This window comes from Scardinius erythrophthalmus, assembly GCF_964197995.2.
Source record: "Scardinius erythrophthalmus genome assembly, chromosome: 6".
Lineage (NCBI taxonomy): Eukaryota > Metazoa > Chordata > Actinopteri > Cypriniformes > Leuciscidae > Scardinius > Scardinius erythrophthalmus.
The window spans coordinates 46,068,368-46,089,459 of NC_138226.1; the positions used below are offsets into that span (position 1 = coordinate 46,068,368).

Here is a 21,092-nt window from a genome sequence, read left to right on the forward strand (position 1 = left end):
TACTTTAACTCGTCAAAATAAGTTCCGAAATTTGACTGTGTATAAATATTTTCTGTAACTTACCCAAACATTACAGTTTTGCCTTTTAGAAAGAATCTCACATTCTTTCATTAGTCAGTAAACTCTGAAACTGATATATAAACTCTGAATTCCTCTGACATCTATTTTACTATTTGTATGTACATTTCTATGCACTTTTGTGATTTTAGACACAGCAGCGGGAACCGTTATTTTGGTCTGGCGATATGACGTCATAAAGCTGCGCCGCGCTCCTGCGCCTGAAGAAAGGTTTGTGTTTTCACACATTGAAAGTGTCTAATTAGATACAAACCGTTCTGTCTATTTTATAGTGTTTACAGTACCATAAAACGAAGCTGTTATTGTACCACTGTAACGTTGTCTAACATTAATGAGCGGTAGGTACTTTGTCAGTAAAGCGCGTCCGCGCATGAATAACATAAAAGTTGCGTCTCATTTCACTCCATGTATCGTTGATCAGTTTATCGTAAACACGAACTCGGTCTCTGACAGTATTAATGGTAGAAACGGTATTTTTAAAACAAACTCCGAGACAGTTGAACCGATTGTTTTTTAAAATGATTCACTATTTTGAAGCGCTTGACAACATCTGTAACGTGAACACAGACATGAACAATTATAACTTTAACAAACCAAAAACAAATGTTATAAATTAATTAATTTGTACCAGTTATTTTTGCCTAATCAGGTCATTAACTATCAATCTGACTGACTCCCTTTACAGTTCTCTGACTACAAACTACTAAAGTTTTTATTCTCTTCCTAAACAGGACTTTGTCCAAACACACAGGAAAACTCCTGGAGAAACATCTGAGATCCACGTGACGCTATTATAAAGATGGCGTTGATTAAACAGGAGAGTGAAGACATAAAGATTGAAGAAGTGTTCAGCGTGAAACATGAAGAAACTGAGGAACAAACAGGTTAGTTTCATTCTCAAAGCTGAACTCATCTGATCCCTATAGCACACGTGTGGGATATTCTTCACACACACGATCCATTTGCAGTGAGTGTTGTTACCGATATGTAAATGCTCATTTTTTATGTTATCGTAATTGTTACATTAAGAAAATTAAAGCTGATAAATAATGTATTCTCTCCTTCAGCTGAGACACTTCAGATGTGCTCTATTCGCCCTGATGGTTATGAATTGCTTGAAATATGATTGGAATCACTATGAAAAGAAAAGTACAGTTCAGTGCAACATGTGCAGCGCAAATCTGTCATATAGGCTTCATAACATTATAATGAAAACACGACAGTAAAAGGATGTTGTGAATTCTTTGTTCGCCTGTGTTTTCGGAGGTTAGGTTAATAAGTTGTAAATTACTTTGTGTTTAGTTGCCGTGTTTCAGCTCGTTTTTACGGGAAGAGCGCACAAAGGAGTGTTTGGGACATGGCTTTTATAGTGAGCCTTTTGTTTTTTGTTATCAGGCTCTCAAAGTATATACAATTTTGGATTTAGATTTATCAGGCAATATATTGGTTATCATCTTTCAATTCTAAAGACCTATCGGTTAACGTATTTATCTATTTAATAGTTTATCTACCCAATATTTAAAAAAATTACAAATGCAATGAATATACAGGTATCGGTACTCAGTACCGGCAATTGCCAAAGGTTAAAGTATCAGTATTAGTAGTATTATATTCTTGAAAAAAGTGGTATTGGTGCATCCCTACACATTACACATTATCCCCCGGCTTCACAGACAAGGCTTAAGCTAGTCCCAGACTAACACTCATGTTTGAGCTGTTTTAACTAAAAGCATATCTTAAAATGTCAATGCCATTGTTTTGTCTCAAGATTATTAAAAATGTGGATCTATCTTACTGCTAGTCTCATATAGCCAACAAACTAACACATAGAACAACATTATAACTTTCAACACACTGAAATGCTGTTAAAGTATGATAGTGTAACGTTCGACCAAGTGAAACAGCGCTGCGTTATCTCACAAGTCACAAACTGAAAAAGAAAGACATATTGTAGCTTTAAATGGGTCATGAACTGAGAATTAAAATTTTCCTTGATCTTTTGACAGTTAAGAGGCCGTTATACTATAAAAATATAGTATAAAAGAAGTATAAAAGATGTATATCGAGGGGCGTGCAGCGAAGCCAATATTTGCATCTATACAGTAGCAATAGCAGAATTATTTGTATCTCTATCTGTATTCAGATAAAACCAAATGTGGGTGGGACATAAACCGCTTGTCTAAACGACATAAGCCCATTTAAGTGTAATTTCCTTCATCATTTGCACATAACAAATATGCCTTGGATAATTCATATCAAATAGTTTTTTCTTGTTTATTACAAAATCTAAAACATCTTAAAAACAATTTATTATTGTTATATATTTGACACATTTTGATAATGAAACCAATAATACTAAATGTTACATAAAAGTAAAATAGTTTTAGTAGAGTATGATTGTCTGTTTTCCAGAGAAACTGGATTGCTCTCCCTCATCAATCATATTGCTTTTATAAGAAATCGCCTCTATTGGTCCGAAACTACAAAACAAGAGAAACCATTATAATCACTGATGCTGTCTACACTGAATGTACCACAGTGCGACCGACAATAAGCGGATAAACGTCCCGTTCTATTCCTTTCATGCTTTCAGTATATCACACGCCTTCTCACTGCCACGGAGTGAGACAGACAAGCATCAAATTGTATTTCTCTTGCAATATTTAAAAGAAAATTAAAATGGTAGGAAATGTGTCTGATACTGTATCTTAGTCGATGTTGTTCTTGACTTATAACCATTGCTGTAAAGCTGTATTTTCCAGGCTCTCTTCAACAACTCTTCTCCAGTCAGGACATGCCAACAATCAGGGATCAGTTCAGACACCTGAATGCAATCAGCCCTGTCACAAGAAGAGGAAGAACAAACATATAATAAAAGAGACACAGGCAGACAATAGCTACAAACAACAATTATATGTCCTAGCACGTAAGAGCAATTAGAAAAATATTAATACAAATAAAAACAAGACATGAAAACATGAATATATGACTGGAAAATATAACAATGCTAGATAATGATGCATTTAAAAAAAAAAAAAAAAGATACTGACCATCTCAATTAACCCAGTTAATAATATCAGGCATTGCATTTGATCTGGAACTGAATAAACAACACCCTGCAGCGATTTGCTAGAGGGTTAATAAACTCAACCAAACGGATCCTACATTAGATTAATCAGATGTACTTATTACAACTTATGCACAAAAGGAGGCGAATGCGCTTGTGTACCATCGTGGATTCGCTTCCCGTTGTGGATTCGCTCTTCCCTTAACAGCAACGCTGATACACGGGCAACTAAAGCAAAAATTATTTACAACATTCTATTACAATCTTGTTCTCATTAATGCTATGTATATGAAAGGTTGGCGCTACACATCTTGCACATAATTACATTTTTTGTGATTACAATTATCACTGCGGGTTTTCAAAGCCATAACGAGAAACAACTTTAAATAAAATGTAGGTAATTATTATTAAAAAATAATAATAATTAGAACAAAATAGCACTGCTGCATTATCAATATCAATGATTTTGAAAAAGAAGTAGTCTGTCTAAAAATATGATCACTCAAATAACCTATAGCAGTGTTTCCCACAGAATTAGATTCTATTTGCGGTGGTGTGGTGTTTGGGGACCGGGGACTGGGGGGGGATGAATCATATAAATCATATATTTTTATTGACAAGTACACATTCCCATTGCCAACACTTAGTGTCAGATAACTTAAAGACTTTGCCATTGCTACACTTTCCATGCTATGACTGCTCCACAGACTTTTTGTTGCAAATTTTGCTCACACACAAACCTGGAACTGGACACACACACACACACACACACACACACACACATACACACACACACACACACACACACACAAACTCACAAACTTACTGACACGCTCAAACACAGGCTCACACACTCAAACACAGGCTCACACACACTCACACATTCAAAAAGACTCACACACACAGATTCAAACACAGACACACTCACACACACTCAGACCCAAACACATACTCAGACACACACAGGCTCACACACACACCAAACTGGACCTGGAGGTGGACACACACAGACTCAGACACGCACACCTGGAGATTGAGGTGGACAAAAACCAACACACACCAACCTGAACCTGGAGATAATAATAATATAATGTCTAGTCTGGTGGCTGTGATATGAACCTACCAACGTCCGTTGAAATGATTTTTGGAATGACTGATCGCGAGAGGAACAAATTACGTTTAGTCGCATAACATCGGTTAATGGAAACGCCGTCATTTCGCAATAGTTGTAACGTTAATTGATATTTAAAAAAAAAAAAAAAAAAATCGCAAAAGTTTTGCGCGAATCTGTAATGAAACGCGACCGCGCTTAACATCTAGACAACTTCTCAGAGTTATGTTGAGCAACAGTGTTCATTATACTAACCATTCAACTCCGGATTGATTCTGGAATCTTCGCTGGGGGAATAAGCATTAAGCACCGGCAACAATCCGCCCTCTACATGCTCATGTTTTGATTCAGATCGTGCGGTAAGAGAAGGAGGGCTAGTCGTGCCTCCATTGTCAGTTTGTAAGAGAGAGGGGGAGCAAGCAGCGCGAATAAAATACAATTTTACCCATATTAAATAGTTAAAAAATCTGAATCAATCCGTGGCGGTCAGCGTTGATATGTGGCGGGCCGCCACAAATTAATGAATGTATGGGAAACCCTGTATAGTCAATAATGTTGGGTATTGCAGTTAAGGTGAAACTGAAGAGTGAATAAACTCTACTTGACCGTGCTGATGTTCTCATAATGTCATGTATATGTAGGGCTGGACTGAATACCATTTTTTGAGCTTCGGTAGTAATGAACATCGAATATTCGAAGCTTCGGAGAGGGTGCTGAACATATTCTTCTCTCTAATAAAGGCAGGAATCTCTATGTGTCTGTCTGTCCGTTTGCATTTTGATTATTTCGAGAACCGTTCATCCAATCGACTTCACGAGGGAGTGCAGTGTCGCATTTGGTGCAATACAGACAGACACGCGAGAAGCGACACGTTCAGAATGAGTAAACCTGTAGTAAACTACAGAACAGCGCGAGCGGGAGTCGGCGCGCCTCACGCGAGCAGGGCTTATATGCTCCGAGAACACTGCACTAGTGATATAAAACACACACACACACACACACACACACACACACACACACAGGTCTGTTAACTTAAGCAATATTTTTAATAAGGTATTCTAATATTTTTCTGACTAACAAATTACTGACACAGTAGGGTAGATTTAAATAAAGAAAAATGAAATTGAAATAAAGAAAAATGAAATTGAAATTGAAATGAAGAAAAACGAAATTTAAATAAAGAAAAACGAAATTTAAATAAAGAAAAACAAAAAATAAATGAACGAACTGTGATAAATAAATAACACGGTAGCAATAACAATTTCAATAACAGCATCACACATTTCAACTAATGAACAGTTTAAATAAAAATAAATTAAATACCCATATATAGAATAAAACAAACAGAACAAGGTAATTTAAAATGATTAATGCGAAAAACAAATTTTAGGCTGGCTAGCATAATTAGTGCAGCTCACATTTCAATAAACAGAAAAGGTAAAACTTTCAAATAAATCACAATCAGGACAGGTTGCAGTCTACCTACACTCTCTTCATGTTGTGTGCGAGGAAGATGAGTTTGTCCACATTTTCAGGTAACAGGGAAATTCGGGTCTTATTGACGACGTAGCCAGCTTTTGAGAAAATCCGCTCTGATGGAGTTGAAGTGGCCAGAACGCAAAGGAGGTGTTTAGGGTAGCGGTCACTGTTTTGTTGCCACCATGCAAGTGGGCCCCGACTGCACTTTAGTAGTGTCTTTCAAATATTCCTCCATCTCTTTCTTTGCGCTGTTTCCGTGTTCTTCTTCCTCTTCGTCATCATCGGACTGCATCAGCATTGAAATCTCCTGCTGTTTTTTTTTTTTTTGGTGGTGGCGCGTCAGTCTCCTCTTCTCCATGGCTTGCTGACAGCTCTTCCATCTCCGGAACGGTCTGTTGCTGGTGCAGATGTTCAGCCAGGCGGACAACCTTAAAATCCAATAGCATTTTCTTAGTCAGATCTATGCGTTGTGCACAAGATAAACTAGCCTAGTGTGCCATAATAATCATATTAAATTACATTTAAATTATTTACTAATTTAAATATAAAATATCAGTCTAACCTCAATGTAGACCAGGTCCTTCTTCTCGTTCTCAAGAAATTTCAGGTGCTTGAATCGCTGGTCTAGTGCTGAAGAAAGGAGGTAGATGCTGCCGGGTTCCAAACTTAACAGTTGCCATCTGCTTTCGATCTCCGTGACGAGGGTCTTCTTCATTTCTTTGATGGCAGGGCTGTCATCCTCCTCTGGTGACAGATGGCGTTTCTTCAGGTTGAAGAGCATTGGCACTGTTGCAGACAACGATAAGTTTGCCTCCTGTGAAAGTAGTTCTGTGAGTGTGATTAGGGGCCCCAGTACTTCTGCTGTCTCCTTTGCCAGTTTCCACTGGTCTGCTGTCAAGTCAAGGGTGCAATCTCCTTTCTTCGTGATGCTGGGATCTGACAAAACAGCTGTCCCTGGCCATCGTTGCTCCACCAGTCAGTTAAGCATTTCACACGTAGAGTTCCAACGAGTAGCGACATCTTGAATTAGTTTGTTTCTCTTTCAAAGCAGCTGTAGCCTTTGCACTTTTTTTGAAGTGTCCCACGAGATTCCTGGCAGCCGCAACTGTGCGACGTATTCGGTCCTGTTTTAGAGCTGTATTTATGCACAGCTGTAGCGTGTGTCCTGAGGAGCAGACCCCTTGAACGTTGCCCCATTTCTCCGGTTCTTTCTTCAGCATCTCGGTGCACAGCTTCATATTGCTGGCATTGTCGTGAACAACGGCTACTCGCTTATAATTTGGAATGGCGAAGGCGTCCGCCGCGTCTCCAAGCTGTTGAGCAATATTGATTCCCGTATGGCTCAGCTCAAATGCTTTGGTTTCCAAAACGAAGTCACAGAGTTCCCACTCCTGATTTATAAAGTGACAGGTGACAGCCATGTACGCCTCTATACTCACCGAGGTCCAAATGTCCGTTGTGAAACTCAAGGCTGTTGAGTTTGCAACGATAGCAGAAATTTGGCCTCGCAGATCGCTATACTTCAGAGACAGGGCGTTTGAAATACTTGAGCGGTTTGGGACAGTGTAGTCGGGCTCCATCTTCTTAATTAATTTTCTGAAGCCTTCGCCTTCAACTACATTAATGGGTCTCATATCCATAGCGATGAACTCCACTATGGCATCTGTTATTTCTCTCTTTCTTTTCTCCGTTATTGGTTTTCGGAATTGTAGGTAATTGTAATTGTAGTAATTAATAAAAGTAATTGTACGTTTTTACAGTACGTCATTAACTGCCGTATTCGAAAGTAACGTTATTTTCCAAGACAATTAAGTGCACGTTTTTATCACGTGTAAAATTAGGCCTTGACCTACCGATGGCGGATAAAAGCAGCTCGTTCTACTTGCAGAACTCAGATGATTTCTCAAGCTTGATGTGCTGTTGTGGTAGGCCAGTTTCATATTTGACACACTGCATATTTGACACACTGCATATTTGACACACGGCATATTTGACACACTGCCTTTGTCTTGTCCTCGCTTAATTTAAAGGTCCCATGACATGAAATTTTCACTTTCTGAGGTTTTTTAACATTAATATGAGTTCCCCTAGCCTGTATATGGTCCCCAATTTTCTAGAAATTTCAATCGGTGTAAATCGAGCTTTTGCTATATTTCTCTGCCTTTGAGAAAATGGAAGCTCAATCGCGCTGATCTTGAATCTCCTCCTTATGACGTTATAAGGAGGAATGTTACCTCCCCTGTCTCTGCTTTGCCCGCCCAGAGAATATTTCTCGCCCATGAGAAAATGCGACAGGAAGTAGGAACGCGCGCGCGCGATTTTAGTTTGTCTACGAGAGATAACATGGCTTTTGAGCGAGCGAAGCATAACAATTGCTCAATAATTGGATGTACAAATGAACACCGAAGGGTTAATACAGAGCTGGGCTTGCTGAACGTCTGAAACTGAAGTCTGGATCACTCTCTTTGGCTCAGCTACACACCTCGGACAAGTAAGTCAACTAATGATATACAAGTGTGTTGCTTTACTGTTTATGGTTACCTAGATTGTTACAAGTAGAATGTGGCTGTAACATTAGCTATGCAGTTTATGTGTGTGAATACACACACTGTAACGCGAGTGTTGTACACTTCTTTGTTATTTGGATAACCGTTTTCCTGTTGGTTATACGGCGCGCGCGATATCCGCATTTCAAGATCGCAGAGCTTGATGTAATTGTAATAAGATAAATTACAGATGTTACAGATCTCTCATGAAAAGGCAACAGTAGGTTCGCGTTAGCTACATGATAATAACTGTAAACCATCCGAATAAAGTATCATATCCAGACATAAAATTTTAAACTAAACATTCGGAAACGTCCTGCTGGAGCCGCTGAGTTGCAAATTCTTCATCCGTTGCTTCTCCATCCGGATCAGATTCTGGGTCAAACTGAAATGCTTGAAAGACTGCGTGTCTTCGTGCCATTGCTATATCCAACGTAAACATGCACGCCACGGTACCGTTGCGCAAGATGGTCAAGGCCACACCCACCCTCCACCTTGCGCCGCCTTTCTCCTCCTTATTAGTATTTAAAGCTACAGACACCGAAACGGCCTGTCTGAAGTAAGCTCATTCTGGGACTGGCTTGTAGTGGCTATAATTCTGCACCGAGGCTGTATTTTTGGAAAGAGATTTCAGATACCGTACTAGGGACCATTAAGGCCTATATTAAAGCCTACAAAAAGTAGCATGTCATGGGACCTTTAAAGTTCTCCCACACAGATGAAGTCTTCGGCATTTTTGTCTTTTCGCTGAATCGTGACGCTGTCTACGTTCAACTCATGGGCGTTTTAACTGGGGCACGTGACGTGACGTCCCAGTAAAATCTCAAAGTCTCCTATATTTCGCAGTAGATTAATTTAGATTGATAATAACGGGTAAAAAGGATAATACATTTTGTTTCTTTAATTCTATTTTCCACAATGTCAAAGCAACGCAGCTTAACCCAAAATATAAGCTCAGGCATGCACTTCTGTCCATACAAACTCCGCCTTTCTGCGCTTTAGCCAGAGAATACTCCTGTTGCAGGAACACTTTAGTAGTCCAAGAAGGAGCAAATATATTTATTAAGTATAACGAGGTTGGGTTCCTTCAACTGTCCTCAAGCGCAATATTCAATCGCGAATGAGAACCGTTTCGAGGGGGATGCCAGGTGTGCAAAAAAATAAAATACCAACCCACCGAACGAATATTCGGGTCCAGCCCTATGTATATGACAGATCGGCGCTGCACATCTTGCACTAACTGTATTTCATGATCTTAAAATGCCACTATTTCCAATCAGAAAAATAGACAAATGTATTTTTTAAAAGTCAGGGCAATCATCGCTGTCATGTTCGAGTACTTGTGCCCATCAATAATTTATATGCTGTTTAATGTTGGTGACCGCATTATTTTACATATGCATCTGCTTGCATATATTGCTTGTTCCTAAGAGTTAATACACTCTGATAATTTGGAGAGTTTGCATTTTCTTCAGGTTGTGAGGAATTATATCATTGGCAGATGAAAAGAAGTAATAAAACCTAAAAAGCAAAGGACCTAGCTAGGGGTGGGAGATATTGACAAAAATGAATATCACGATATTTTTTTCCAATATCTCGATATCGATATTCAGACGATATTTTTGCCATCCTTCAAAGAAATGTGTGCAAACTGGCAAAGAAGGTCCAGTTGGTCTTTTGACTTGCTGCATTTTACCTATGTAGGCTATAAAAGAAACAATTAAGGAGCTAACTAAACAGAATCTGAGGAAGCCCCTATCTTTTTCCACTTACAAAAAAAAAAAAAAAAATGGAACTAGGCACCTTTTGCAACAGTGATTATTAAATCAAACAACAATATTGTTGATGATAAATTCAAAGTAAAAAAAAAAATTTTCAAAACGCTATAAATCCATCCATTTTTTCCCAAAACACTATAAATCCATCCATCTCCCCCCCCCCCCCTTGTCTTTTATTTTTCGTGTTTGCATTTATGAGGAAAAAACAATATTACGTGTCAGTTCTCCATTATGGACGCGAGTGCTCTGAAAGCGGCAAAAAGACTAAAGACTTTCAAACTTTCACAGAGACCTCAAAACAAAAAGCACAAAGCCTTTCTTTAAAACGAATTTCGTTTTGTATTAATTGTATCTTAATTTTAATAAATTTTTCATTAACCAATTTCCTGGATTTAATAAATTAAAATTAAATATAAATATAAATATAGGCTAGCAATCACAACATAAGGCGCCGGTGCTTGAACTGGAGATTATATAATCATGAACCGAACCGTAGCCTACTCGCCTCACAGGCCTAAAAAATGTGAAATATATTTACAGAAAGCTGGTTCTAAACAAAACCATCCAAAACAAAATAAAACTATGTAGCCTAATAAATGTGCATTTCTCCGTTGCGTTCACAGCCTACTGCGAAGATCGCGAGTCATTATAGCCTATCGTCAACTTCATCTTTGCAGCCGACACAGAAATTAATAAACAATTTAAAATGTCTTATTGCAATATTTTACATATTCATAATCATTACTTTTGGTGGATCTTTGAGGCAGCTTTTTAGGTTTATGGCGTTTTGGAAAAGAGCTCTTCACGTAACGTTTCACCAAGGCGCAGCGGCCCTTCAGCACATAAGAAAAAAAGAAGAGAAAAAGCACGGACTTACTAATTACGAAACTTTGATGTGGTTGAACAGGTGAAACAGTCACAAATTCCTCTGCAACTCAAACCTTCTCAGTACGAGTTATGAAGGAAGAGAACAGCATTACAGTTTTCAGCGCGTCCTCCTCTGATTGCTGTGTTCTGACTGAAAAAGTGCGTGCAGGAGCACATGCGCAAAACGTAGGTTTGTAAAATGTCCTTTTGTAAAATAACATATGATAAAATAAAAATAATTCATATATCATTTTAAAAACGGTTTTGCGCATGTGCTTCTGCGCGCACTATTTCGAATTTACGTATGCGTTTTTGACGACGCGGGACCATGGGCTGGGCCACTCGGAGGTTGCTTCCGCAAATAGTAGCCTACTGCCCTACAGTATTAAAAATCGCTACATATAATTGTTTAGAAGGTTATTGTGTGCGTTATTTGTTTTCTCTTTAACTTCTTTCAGCTCTTTTCATGTTTGGGGGGTCGGATTGTACAAATTATGAAATATTCGATATCCCAATTTTGCATATCGTCCAGACAACAATTTGGATATTATCGTCTAAACGATATATCGCCCACCTCTAGACCTAGCACTGAGCCCTGTGGCACTCCATACTTGTGTTTAATGAGGTGTCTTCATTTAGATAAAGTGATAGTAGTCTGATAGATTTTTAAGACATTAACCATACTAATGCTTGTCTGCATATCACCACCTATTGAGCTATTGTGAATTCAGAATTTATATTTATACATAAAATGTTCAGTGATGTAGAAAATGTTAGTTTTTAGATGTGACAAAATAAACATTGGTTTGTTGTAATAATGCTTTATAATTCTAAATTGCATACGTTTATAATATTGTGTTTTGCATATTCTGTGCTGTCGTGCCCTCTGGAGCCTCATCAAAAGGGTACGAATACTTCTGAAGCTGAGAGACATGTGAACTTGTCCTTGTATACCCTGAAAGTTAGTTTGTTTTAGTTATCTAAAAGTTTTGATGTCTGTTGCTTTGTGCCATTAAACTGGGGTTATTTGTCTTTTTTCACCTTAGAACTGAAGGCACTGAAAGAAGAGAGTCAAGAACTGAATGAAACAGAAGAAAAATACCAGATTAAGAAACATCATGATTTCACATCTGAAGAACCATCTTTCAGTTCCTCACAGACTGAAAAGACTTCACCACAAAAAAAAGCTCAAAAGACTAAAGGTCATTTCACATGCCAACAGTGTGGAAAGACTTTCAATCAAAACAGAAACCTTAAAGTCCACATGAGAATTCACACTGGAGAGAAGCCTTTCACTTGCCAACAGTGTGGAAAGTGTTTCACTCAAAAACCAAGTCTTAATGCCCACATGAGAGTTCACACTGGAGAAAACCCTTTTATCTGCCAACAGTGTGGAAAAAGGTTCAATCGAAAAGGAAACCTGACAGTCCACTTGAGAGTTCACACTGGAGAGAGTCCATTCAATTGCCAACAATGCGGAAAAAGTTTCACTCAAAAAGGAAGTCTTAAAGTCCACATGAGAATTCACTCTGGTGAGAAGCCTTTCACCTGCCAACAATGTGGAAATGGTTTTATTCGAATAGCAAGCCTTAAAAGCCATATGAAAATTCACACTGGAGAGAAGCCTTTTACCTGCCCTCAATGTGAAAAGAGTTTTAAACATAAATCAACCCTTAATGCCCACATGAGAATTCACACTGGAGAGAAGCCGTACGTATGTGGTCAGTGTGGAAAGAGTTTCAGATTTACTGTAACCCTTAATCACCACATGAAGATTCACTCAAGAGAGAACTGCTTTATATGCCATCATTGTGGAAAGAGTTTCACAGACAGGACACATCTTAAGAATCATGTAAAAATTCACATTGGAGAGAAGCCTCACATGTGCCTTCACTGTGGAAAGACTTGCAAAAACAAAGCAAACATTGAGGTTCACATGAGAGTTCACACTGGAGAGAAGCCCTACACCTGCCAACAGTGTGGGAAGAGTTTCGCACTGAAAGGAAACCTTGAGGTTCACATTAGGCTTCACACCGGAGCGAAGCCTTACAGGTGTCATCAGTGTGAAAAGAGTTTCACATATCATAGAGACCTGAAATGTCATTCGCAAACTCATTCTGGAAATATATTACAAGGTTCTCAGAGTGGTAAGAATTTAATCAAAGAGAGCAATTTCAAATCCTCTGGAGGAAAGCTATGTAATTATGATCAGAGTAATAAAAAAATTATGTTATCACACTTACAGATACACATGAAAATCCATGCTAGTGTGAGACTATATTCTTGTTCTCTTTGTAGAAAGAGTTTTAAATGGTCCAGCAGTTTAAAATGGCACCAGAAAATCTGTGTGAAATCAAAGACCCGTTCACACCGCAGTTAAATGTGGCCAAACTTATATAGATGTATATGTTTAGGCTTACCTTTTAAATGTGGCTCATGTCAGATCCTTGTCTGATCAGGTGACATTCCTACAAGACTCCATGTTCATCACAAGTGATTTATCCGTTCAGTTATTTTAATTGCAACATCCTCTTTTTCTTGCCATATAGAGAGCATCTGGAAAGTATTCACAGTGCTTGTCATGTTACAGCCTTATTCCAAAATAGATTAAAATTCATGTATTTTCCTCAAAATTATACAAACAATAATGACAACGTGAAAGAAATTTGTTAGAAATCTTTGAAAGTGTATTAAAAATTAAAAAGAAATCATATGTACATAAGTATTCACAGCCTTTGCGCAATACTTTGTTGAAGCACCTTTGGCACCAATTACAGCCTCAAGTCTTTTTGAGTGTGATGCTATAAGCTTGGCACACCTATTTTTGGGCAGTTTCTCCCATTCTTCTTTGCAGAACCTATAAAGCGCCATCAGGTTGTACGATGAGCGTCGGTGCACAGCCATTTTCAGATCTCTCCAGAGATGCTCAATCGGGTTCAAGTCTGGGCTCTGGCTGGGCCACTCAAGGACAATCCCAGAGTTGTCCCGTCACCCCAGTCTGAGGTCCACAGCACTCTGGAGCAGGTTTTCATCAAGGATGTCCCTGTACATCTCTCGATCCTGACTAGTCTTTCAGTTCCTGGCGCTGAAAAACATCCCCACAGCTGATGCTGCCACCACCAGGCTTCACTGTAGGGATGGTATTGGCCAGGTGATGAGCGGTGCCTGGTTTCCTCCAGACATGACGCTTGCCATTCAGGCAAAAGAGTTCAATCTTGGTTTCTCATGGTCTGAGAGTCCTACAGGTGCCTTTTGGCAAACTCCAGGTGGGCGGTCATGTGCCCTTTACTGAGGAGTGACGTTTGGCCACTCTACCATACAGCCCTGATTGGTGGAGAGCTGCAGAGATGGTTGTTCTTCTGGAAGGTTCTCCTCTCTCCACAGAGAAATGCTGGAGCTCTGTCAGAGAGAGTGACCATCGGGTTCTTGGTCACCTCTCTGACTAAGGCCCTTCTCCCCCGATCGCTCAGTTTGGCCGGGCGCCCAGCTCTAGAAAGAGTCCTGGTGGTTCCAAACTTCTTCCATTTACGGATGATGGAGGCCACTGTGCTCATTGGGACCTTCAGTGCTGCAGAAACTTGTCTGTACCCTTCCCCAGATCTGTGCCTCGATACGGTCCTGTCTCGGAGGTCTACAGACAATTCCTTGGACTTCATGGCTTGGTTTGTGCTCTGACATGCACTGCTAACTGTGGGACCTTATAGACAGGTGTGTGCCTTTCCAAATCATGTCCAATCAACTGAATTTACCACAGGTGGACTCCAATCAAGTTGTAGAAACATCTCAAGGATGATCAGTGGAAACAGGGTGCACCTGAGCTTAATTTTGAGTGTCATGGAAAAGGCGGTGAATACTTGTGTACGCAAAGATTTCAAATAAACTTCTTTCACGTTGTCATTTTGGGGTGTTGTTTGTAGAATTTTGAGGAAAATAATTAATTTAATCCATTTAGGAATAAGGCTGTAACACAACAAAACATGGAAAAAGGAAAGCGCTGTGAATACTTGCCGGATGCACTGCACACATGAATGTGTGTGGCCATACTCCAGCATGTGGACTAATTCACACAGGGCTGACATGGAAGGAGGAGCTTGTATTTGGTATTTTAATCTGTCTCTTTTGTCCATTTTCAACTACTTCTGTCCTGATTTCTTTGAGGGGAGGGTCTATGGTTGGGTAAATGTATTGCCATTTTTCAATCTTTCAACCTAATGGACAAAATAAGCTTGCACAATTAACATATGACCACGGCCAGAGACAATGGAAAAACACGGCGGACGAAACTTTCTTTTCTGCTCTGTTGATGCCGAATGCTGTGAGTGTGTGTTAGTAACAAGGAATGTTGTGAGGGACATTGTGCTTGGTAATTTTTTTTTCTCTTCAAACCAAACTTGGGTCTTCAGCCGAAAAAGTTTAAATCCGGTCTGGCTAGCGCTCTTCCCATAATATTTACACATTAGGTCAGTAGGCACTCTTTAGTGGCTGTTTGAACACATCTGACCACATGAGCGTTTATACTACGAAAGCAATCCGATCTAATGCGATTTCAACTACCTCTAGAAATGGTTGAAAATGGAAAAGCTTAAAATGTTTTAGACTCCGTTTACACCTGTACCAAAACACATCTTACTACCAGGTAAAAACTGGGCGGCTTAGTGAATGCGTGTGTGTCGGACTGAATTGATTACTCTTAGAATTATTCTTTGAGTAATTATGTATTATTTCTGAATTGGCCTCAATTGTGTTATTGGCATGATAAATGTTTACCTGACTATTAATAAATTGTTACATTTGAATTTATTCTGTCTTACTCTGAAATTATAAACTTTATTACATAAATGTAATGTAACTCTATCTAGGTGTACGTGGCAAACCACGGCATGACCAAACCAAAGCTGCTATCCGACAGAGTAATTGGTTGGCTTGTATCAGTAGCAGTGGTCATGACCTCTGACTATACAGATCTATGGGGACTAAACAAAATACTTTTAGATAGAGCAAGCAAGGAAGTGGCCTTCTAAATAGTCAATAATCTCTGTCTAGTGATCAAGACTGATGATGGGATAGTTGGGATAGTTTGTGACTATGGGATCTGCGTAAGAACAGCAAACGCGAGACCCTAAACAATATTGGTATCCAAATGAACAAGTACAATAAGAGTGAAGAGTTATATAGAATAATCAAATATCTAAAAATTAATGCATAATCAATATTTAGGATTAGTTCCTAGTTAGAAACACTATCTAAATATAATAATTATTTAAGGGAATTCTTTTTTTTTTCTTTTTTTTTTTATATGCTGAAAAGACACGCATTATAGCTTCGCCCACTCTGTTAGCTTCCGTCATTGGGCTGACAAGTGGTTCCTTGTGTGAGGGTGTGTGTTTTCAGACTTTTTAATGTTTGATGCCGCTTTACCCCGACCTTTATGCTTGTTCCTTAGAGAATTCAGATCCTTAGTGATTTCACACTGTCCAATCTTGCTGAGTTTAGAGTGAAAATTAGTCCTCTTAATCTTTAGGTATTGTTTCCATTCTTCATGGCCAGTGCGAGTTCCTTTTTCCCCTCAAGCAAGGGTGGGCATTTATCAGGGCTTCAGCTGCCTGATCAAGCTGACTATCAGTGGGGTATGCTGCATACCTAAAGATCTACTCAGCCATGCCTGTAAGAATGTCCAATCTTCGTTTTGGTGGTGGAATAAGTAGCATTCCACTGTTGCTGAACTCTGTGTCAGCTTTCTGAAGCTGAATTTCAGCAGAAAATGAAAAACGAGGGACTACAAAAACTTGAGTCCAAGAACTGGTTCTGGACTCCAGGCAGGCAGCCAATGGGTAGCAGCTCACTCACTTCATGGATCAGGCCAGTTTGTAGCAGGGCAGAAGAAAACGAATGGAGTAGTAATTCAGATTTAGAAAGAGAAGCGATAGATGATGTGCAAGAATTTGCTGGTGAACAAGATACAGGAGCTGCTGCGGGTGAGTTACCAGAAGGAGATGTAAGAGAAAAAAGCCAGTATAGAACTGCTAGTATAGATCCGGAAATTGTTATTGAGACCGGAGCCCCTGCAGGGGAGTTACCTCTGTAAGCGGATGACGGATAGATGTGTGAGAAAGTCGGACCTTGCTAGTCTGTTATGACATATAACACAGATGGCCTTTCCTGAAGAGATGGTACATGGATCGCCCATAGTTGGAGTATTCACCCAAAAATTATGCCATGTACTGCTTTAGCTGTCGCATTTTTCTAAGAGAAGAGAAATTCAAGAACAAAACAGCCTAGAAGACAGCAGGCATAGATACATGGAGGAGTGCCATTGGAAAAATTAAAGAGCATGCCAGCACAGAGGCCCATATGATGAGTATGGTGAGATGAAACATGTACTCCAAAAAGCTCTACAAGCTGCTTTTGATATATCAGACATTCAGGGGAAAGAAACAAGAGAGAGAAAGACAAAAGAACAGGTAAATCCTAACACGTTTGATTGATATCACCTTGTATCTGGCACGACAGGGGCAAGCTTTTAGAGGAGATGAATCAAGCTCAAGTGCCAGCCAAGGCAACTTCCTTGAACTTGTGAAAACATTGGCCTTGTATGATAGCATAATGAAGCTGCATTTGGATGCCATGCAGGAAAAACAAGCCTCCATGAAATAACCCTAAGTGTCCCTTCTCTCAAACAGGAGCCAGAATGACATAATAATGTCCTTAGGTACGTTCATTAGGAGGGAAATACAGAATGAAATCAAAGATGCTCAAATCTTCTCTCTTCTACATGACTTGAAGAAGAGGGGGCAAAGATATGATGGGGCTGCAAACTTGAGTGGGATGTACAAAGGTCTACAGTCTGGATATGCACAAACAATGAAAAGGCTCTTTATGTTCATTGCCAGGCACACAGGCTTGAATCTGGTCCTGGTTGAGAGTGCAAAGTCCAATATTCACTTTGTGACATTTTTCTCCTTGGTGGAGAAAACTTGGTTTTCTGCACCAGCTCCACAAAGAGGCACACAGTATTTTTAAAATACCAGCAGTCCTTGTATCCTGGGCAGCGTGTTGTTGAGTGGCAGAAGTTGTCTGGCGTCTCTTTTGCCTGCCGAGAAAGATCCCTGACAGCACTCAAAGTTCTGAAAGCTTTTAATCTCCTTGTTTGCTAAGAAATCACCACTTCCAGGTAACTGGAGTGGCCTCTGATGCTCTGCAACAAAAAGACCTGGATCTCTCCACTGCCTAAACAGTAACTGATGGTGTGCTGGACACCGTAAAGAATCCGAGGTCTGAGGAGGAATTTAAAACCATATTCCAGAAAGCCATTGAAAAGGCAGAAAATGCAGGCCAGGAAAAAGGAAAGTGCCAGCATGATACCTGCATAGTGCCACAGCTGCTCAAGACAGCCATACTCTCCAAACTGTTGAGGAGTTCTACCGGGCCAAGGTGTTCCTGGATACAATCACAGAGGAACTCAGAAGAAGATTTAAAGTAGATGGGGCGATGCCCACAGGGAAAATACTGCAGTCATTCCACAGCCTGACAGTTCATGACTGAGTGGGCACACCAAACCCAGAGGCTGTCCAAGTCATACACACACTTTGTGACTTTAATGGTGTTGAGGAGGAGCAGCAACTGAAAACAGAGCTGAAGGTGTACCATACCATCTTCTAGTCAAGTAGCATGAAGAGTATGCTTTCCCTTTTCAGTTTCAGCACATGCCCCTCAAAAGGTTTGTGCACGGCCCTGCATGTATATACTGCATGTATATACATGCATACATACACATATTATATACATACATCCATATACATACATAATACATAAATATATATACATATTCATATTAAAGGGACACTTCACCCATTTGCATTAAGCTTTGTATTGTTAGAAACCCAGTCATATTTTGGAGTGGTGGTTCATTATTCCCTCATTTCCCCCTTAGACGGGAGAAATAAGGATTTAAGTGTTTCAGTTTCTGCTTATAATGACATAAAAATCATCATTCTAAGCAGGAAGTCCCATTTCTTTGAATAAGGGTTGAGACTACAAACACTAGTTCCTCATTTTTCCAGGGGGTGGGACCCACTCACGCTACATACCTATTACAGATCAGTGGGTGGGACTTGCAGAAACTAAAATCAATATCCGGCATCTTGTTTGGAAGCTAAGCTAACAAGCGCTTGTGGAGCCAGATGGGAAGTTACGAGAATGGTGGAAGGAACTAAACATGATATGGAAGAAGAGGATTTTGAAAGTCTGATGCTTGAAACAGATGTTTGTGGCTACCTTTACGAGCCGCAATATAGCGAAGAGCAGCTGAGGCTGATGGAGGAACAGGAGGCGGCTGCTGCAGAAGACCTGCCCGTCGCGGACTGGCTCGAGCTGGGGCGGACTGGTGGTGCCTTTCTTATACCAACGTGGCATGTATGTAAGCATTATCACAAAGTTACCTTCTTTACTGCACAAACAGTTTACAGTTCCATTGCTTACTATTGTGGCACGCTAATCACAAAGACCATACATCGCTAACTGTGTGCTCAATGTTTTGTAGGCAATATCGCCTAACAGCCTACCGACACTTTCTCGATTGGGTCCTGCAAGGTGGGAGATTGGGTAGAGGCCGTTGTGTCCTTCTACCCGCTTGTGTCGTGCAGGCAATCCGACTGAAATATCCAGCTCCAGATGGCCAGTACTGCTGGCACCAAGAAGTTGAGGATGCTCAGGAGGAACTATAACTTTTGTTAACATTATTTTTGTCGTTGTTGATATAATTATTTTAAATAAATGGATCACATTCACGTTGTTGTTGTCCTTAATAGTGTTGTTCCAAATTTGTTTGATAAATAGTTAGGCTATTGGACGACCAACATTTCATAAATGGAACTAGTAACCAACTGTTGCCTTGCATGACGATAGAGAGCAAAATAGTGGTCATGCCTACATCATTTTTTTCTTATTTTGCAAGTCTAAATTGCATTATAAGTTATTTGCTAAATCAGTTTCCTCCCAAGTTTATAATGTTGAACTTTAGTGTAGACAAAGAATTGATTAAGTTTTTTTTATTCACAAATTTAAAAATTCTGGCATGGGTAGACAAGAAATTAAAATAACAAGGGCATACTTATAAAAACTAAACAAGATAATAGCTAATTTAGCTAAAAATAATAATTTTTATATACATCCAGTATCTGCAGAATATAAAAAGCCACAGATGGTGTTGTCCCAGTACAGTAGTGAGAGAGATGGAGATTGAGTTGGGTGCTATGTGAAGAGGTCTCAGAAGCGGCTTTTGAACAATGCTTTGGCAGTCTCTTTTGATGGTTTTGGTGAAGGGGCAATGTTGGGTGGCAAATCAGGTTGTGGCAGGGCGAGTGAGGAGGTTGGGTTTTGGATCTTTGATGTTCAGATTGCGTCTACTTTCCAGGACTCTCTCAATGAGATCTCCGACAAACTTCGGTGTGTGTGGCGTGAAAACTTTTTTCAATGCCCAATGCTTAGACTTCTTGCAGTATAATTGATTGAACCGTGCTTCTCCTATTATAATATTATACACTATGCTACTATGCTATTATAATATTATACACTTTTTAGAAAAAGTATGCCAATTCAGAAAAACATGCTGAAGACGGCAGATTTACTTTGTAAACAGCCAACTTGTATACAACTCATATTTGATGTCCTACTTTACTGCAGACGTGTCAACCCATCTGTCTCACGATCCGTCAAAGATGTTCAAAAACGATGGTTTATATGGTTCATGATGCAAAAAATGAAAATTTTTAATCGAAAAAACCCAGCAATTCTTTATTTTTAAAGATGATGATTTGGACAGCACCCAAATGACACCTGTGGGAAGTGGCTCAGACACCGAGACACAGAAAGACACTCCAAGCAAGATAACCAAGAACAATATACTTGAAAAACAATCTAAAATATTAACACTGGAAGAGACTAAACTAAAATTAGAAATACAAAAACTAGAATTAGAGAAAACTAAGCTAAAGTTGGAGCTACAAAAACTTGGACATGAACTATTGATCTCATCGACCATTGTCCAATAACTAATCAAACAATTGTATTTAATAATTCCTGGTATTTCATTTTGAATTTACATATGTAATGTTTACATACAGAATCTTTAGATATTTTTAAGAGATTTGAAGAATTTTAGTGTAAGT

The 21,092-nt window shown here is 39.4% G+C and overlaps 1 protein-coding gene across 8 annotated transcripts; it reads left to right on the top strand.

Moving 5' to 3' along the window:
- The first annotated feature begins 233 nt into the window (after window positions 1-233).
- On the top strand, window positions 234-19,712 carry LOC308692413 (uncharacterized protein). Of its 8 annotated transcripts, none has more exons than XM_081368392.1 (4): window positions 234-288; window positions 810-962; window positions 11,973-19,338; window positions 19,466-19,712. In XM_081368392.1, exons 2-3 carry the CDS (start codon window positions 878-880, stop codon window positions 13,304-13,306), a joined length of 1,419 nt encoding a protein of 472 aa, XP_081224518.1. In that variant the 5' UTR covers window positions 234-288; window positions 810-877; the 3' UTR covers window positions 13,307-19,338; window positions 19,466-19,712. The 8 variants fall into 8 exon arrangements, with proteins under 8 accessions (XP_081224518.1, XP_081224519.1, XP_081224514.1 ...); XM_081368393.1 differs by having other exon boundaries at window positions 283-416; XM_081368388.1 differs by lacking the exons at window positions 234-288; window positions 810-962 and adding an exon at window positions 11,130-11,831 and having other exon boundaries at window positions 11,973-18,643; window positions 18,987-19,338.
- Window positions 19,713-21,092: the final 1,380 nt, after the last annotated feature.

Bases quoted from the DNA above. Each gene is read 5' to 3' on its own strand.
- LOC308692413 (XM_081368390.1), top strand. From the start codon at position 11,744: ATGCTTTATAATTCTAAATTGCATACGTTTATAATATTGTGTTTTGCA. The intron at 11,832-11,972 runs GTACGAATACTT...TTTTCACCTTAG, and splicing joins TCTGGAGCCTCATCAAAAGG to AACTGAAGGCACTGAAAGAA.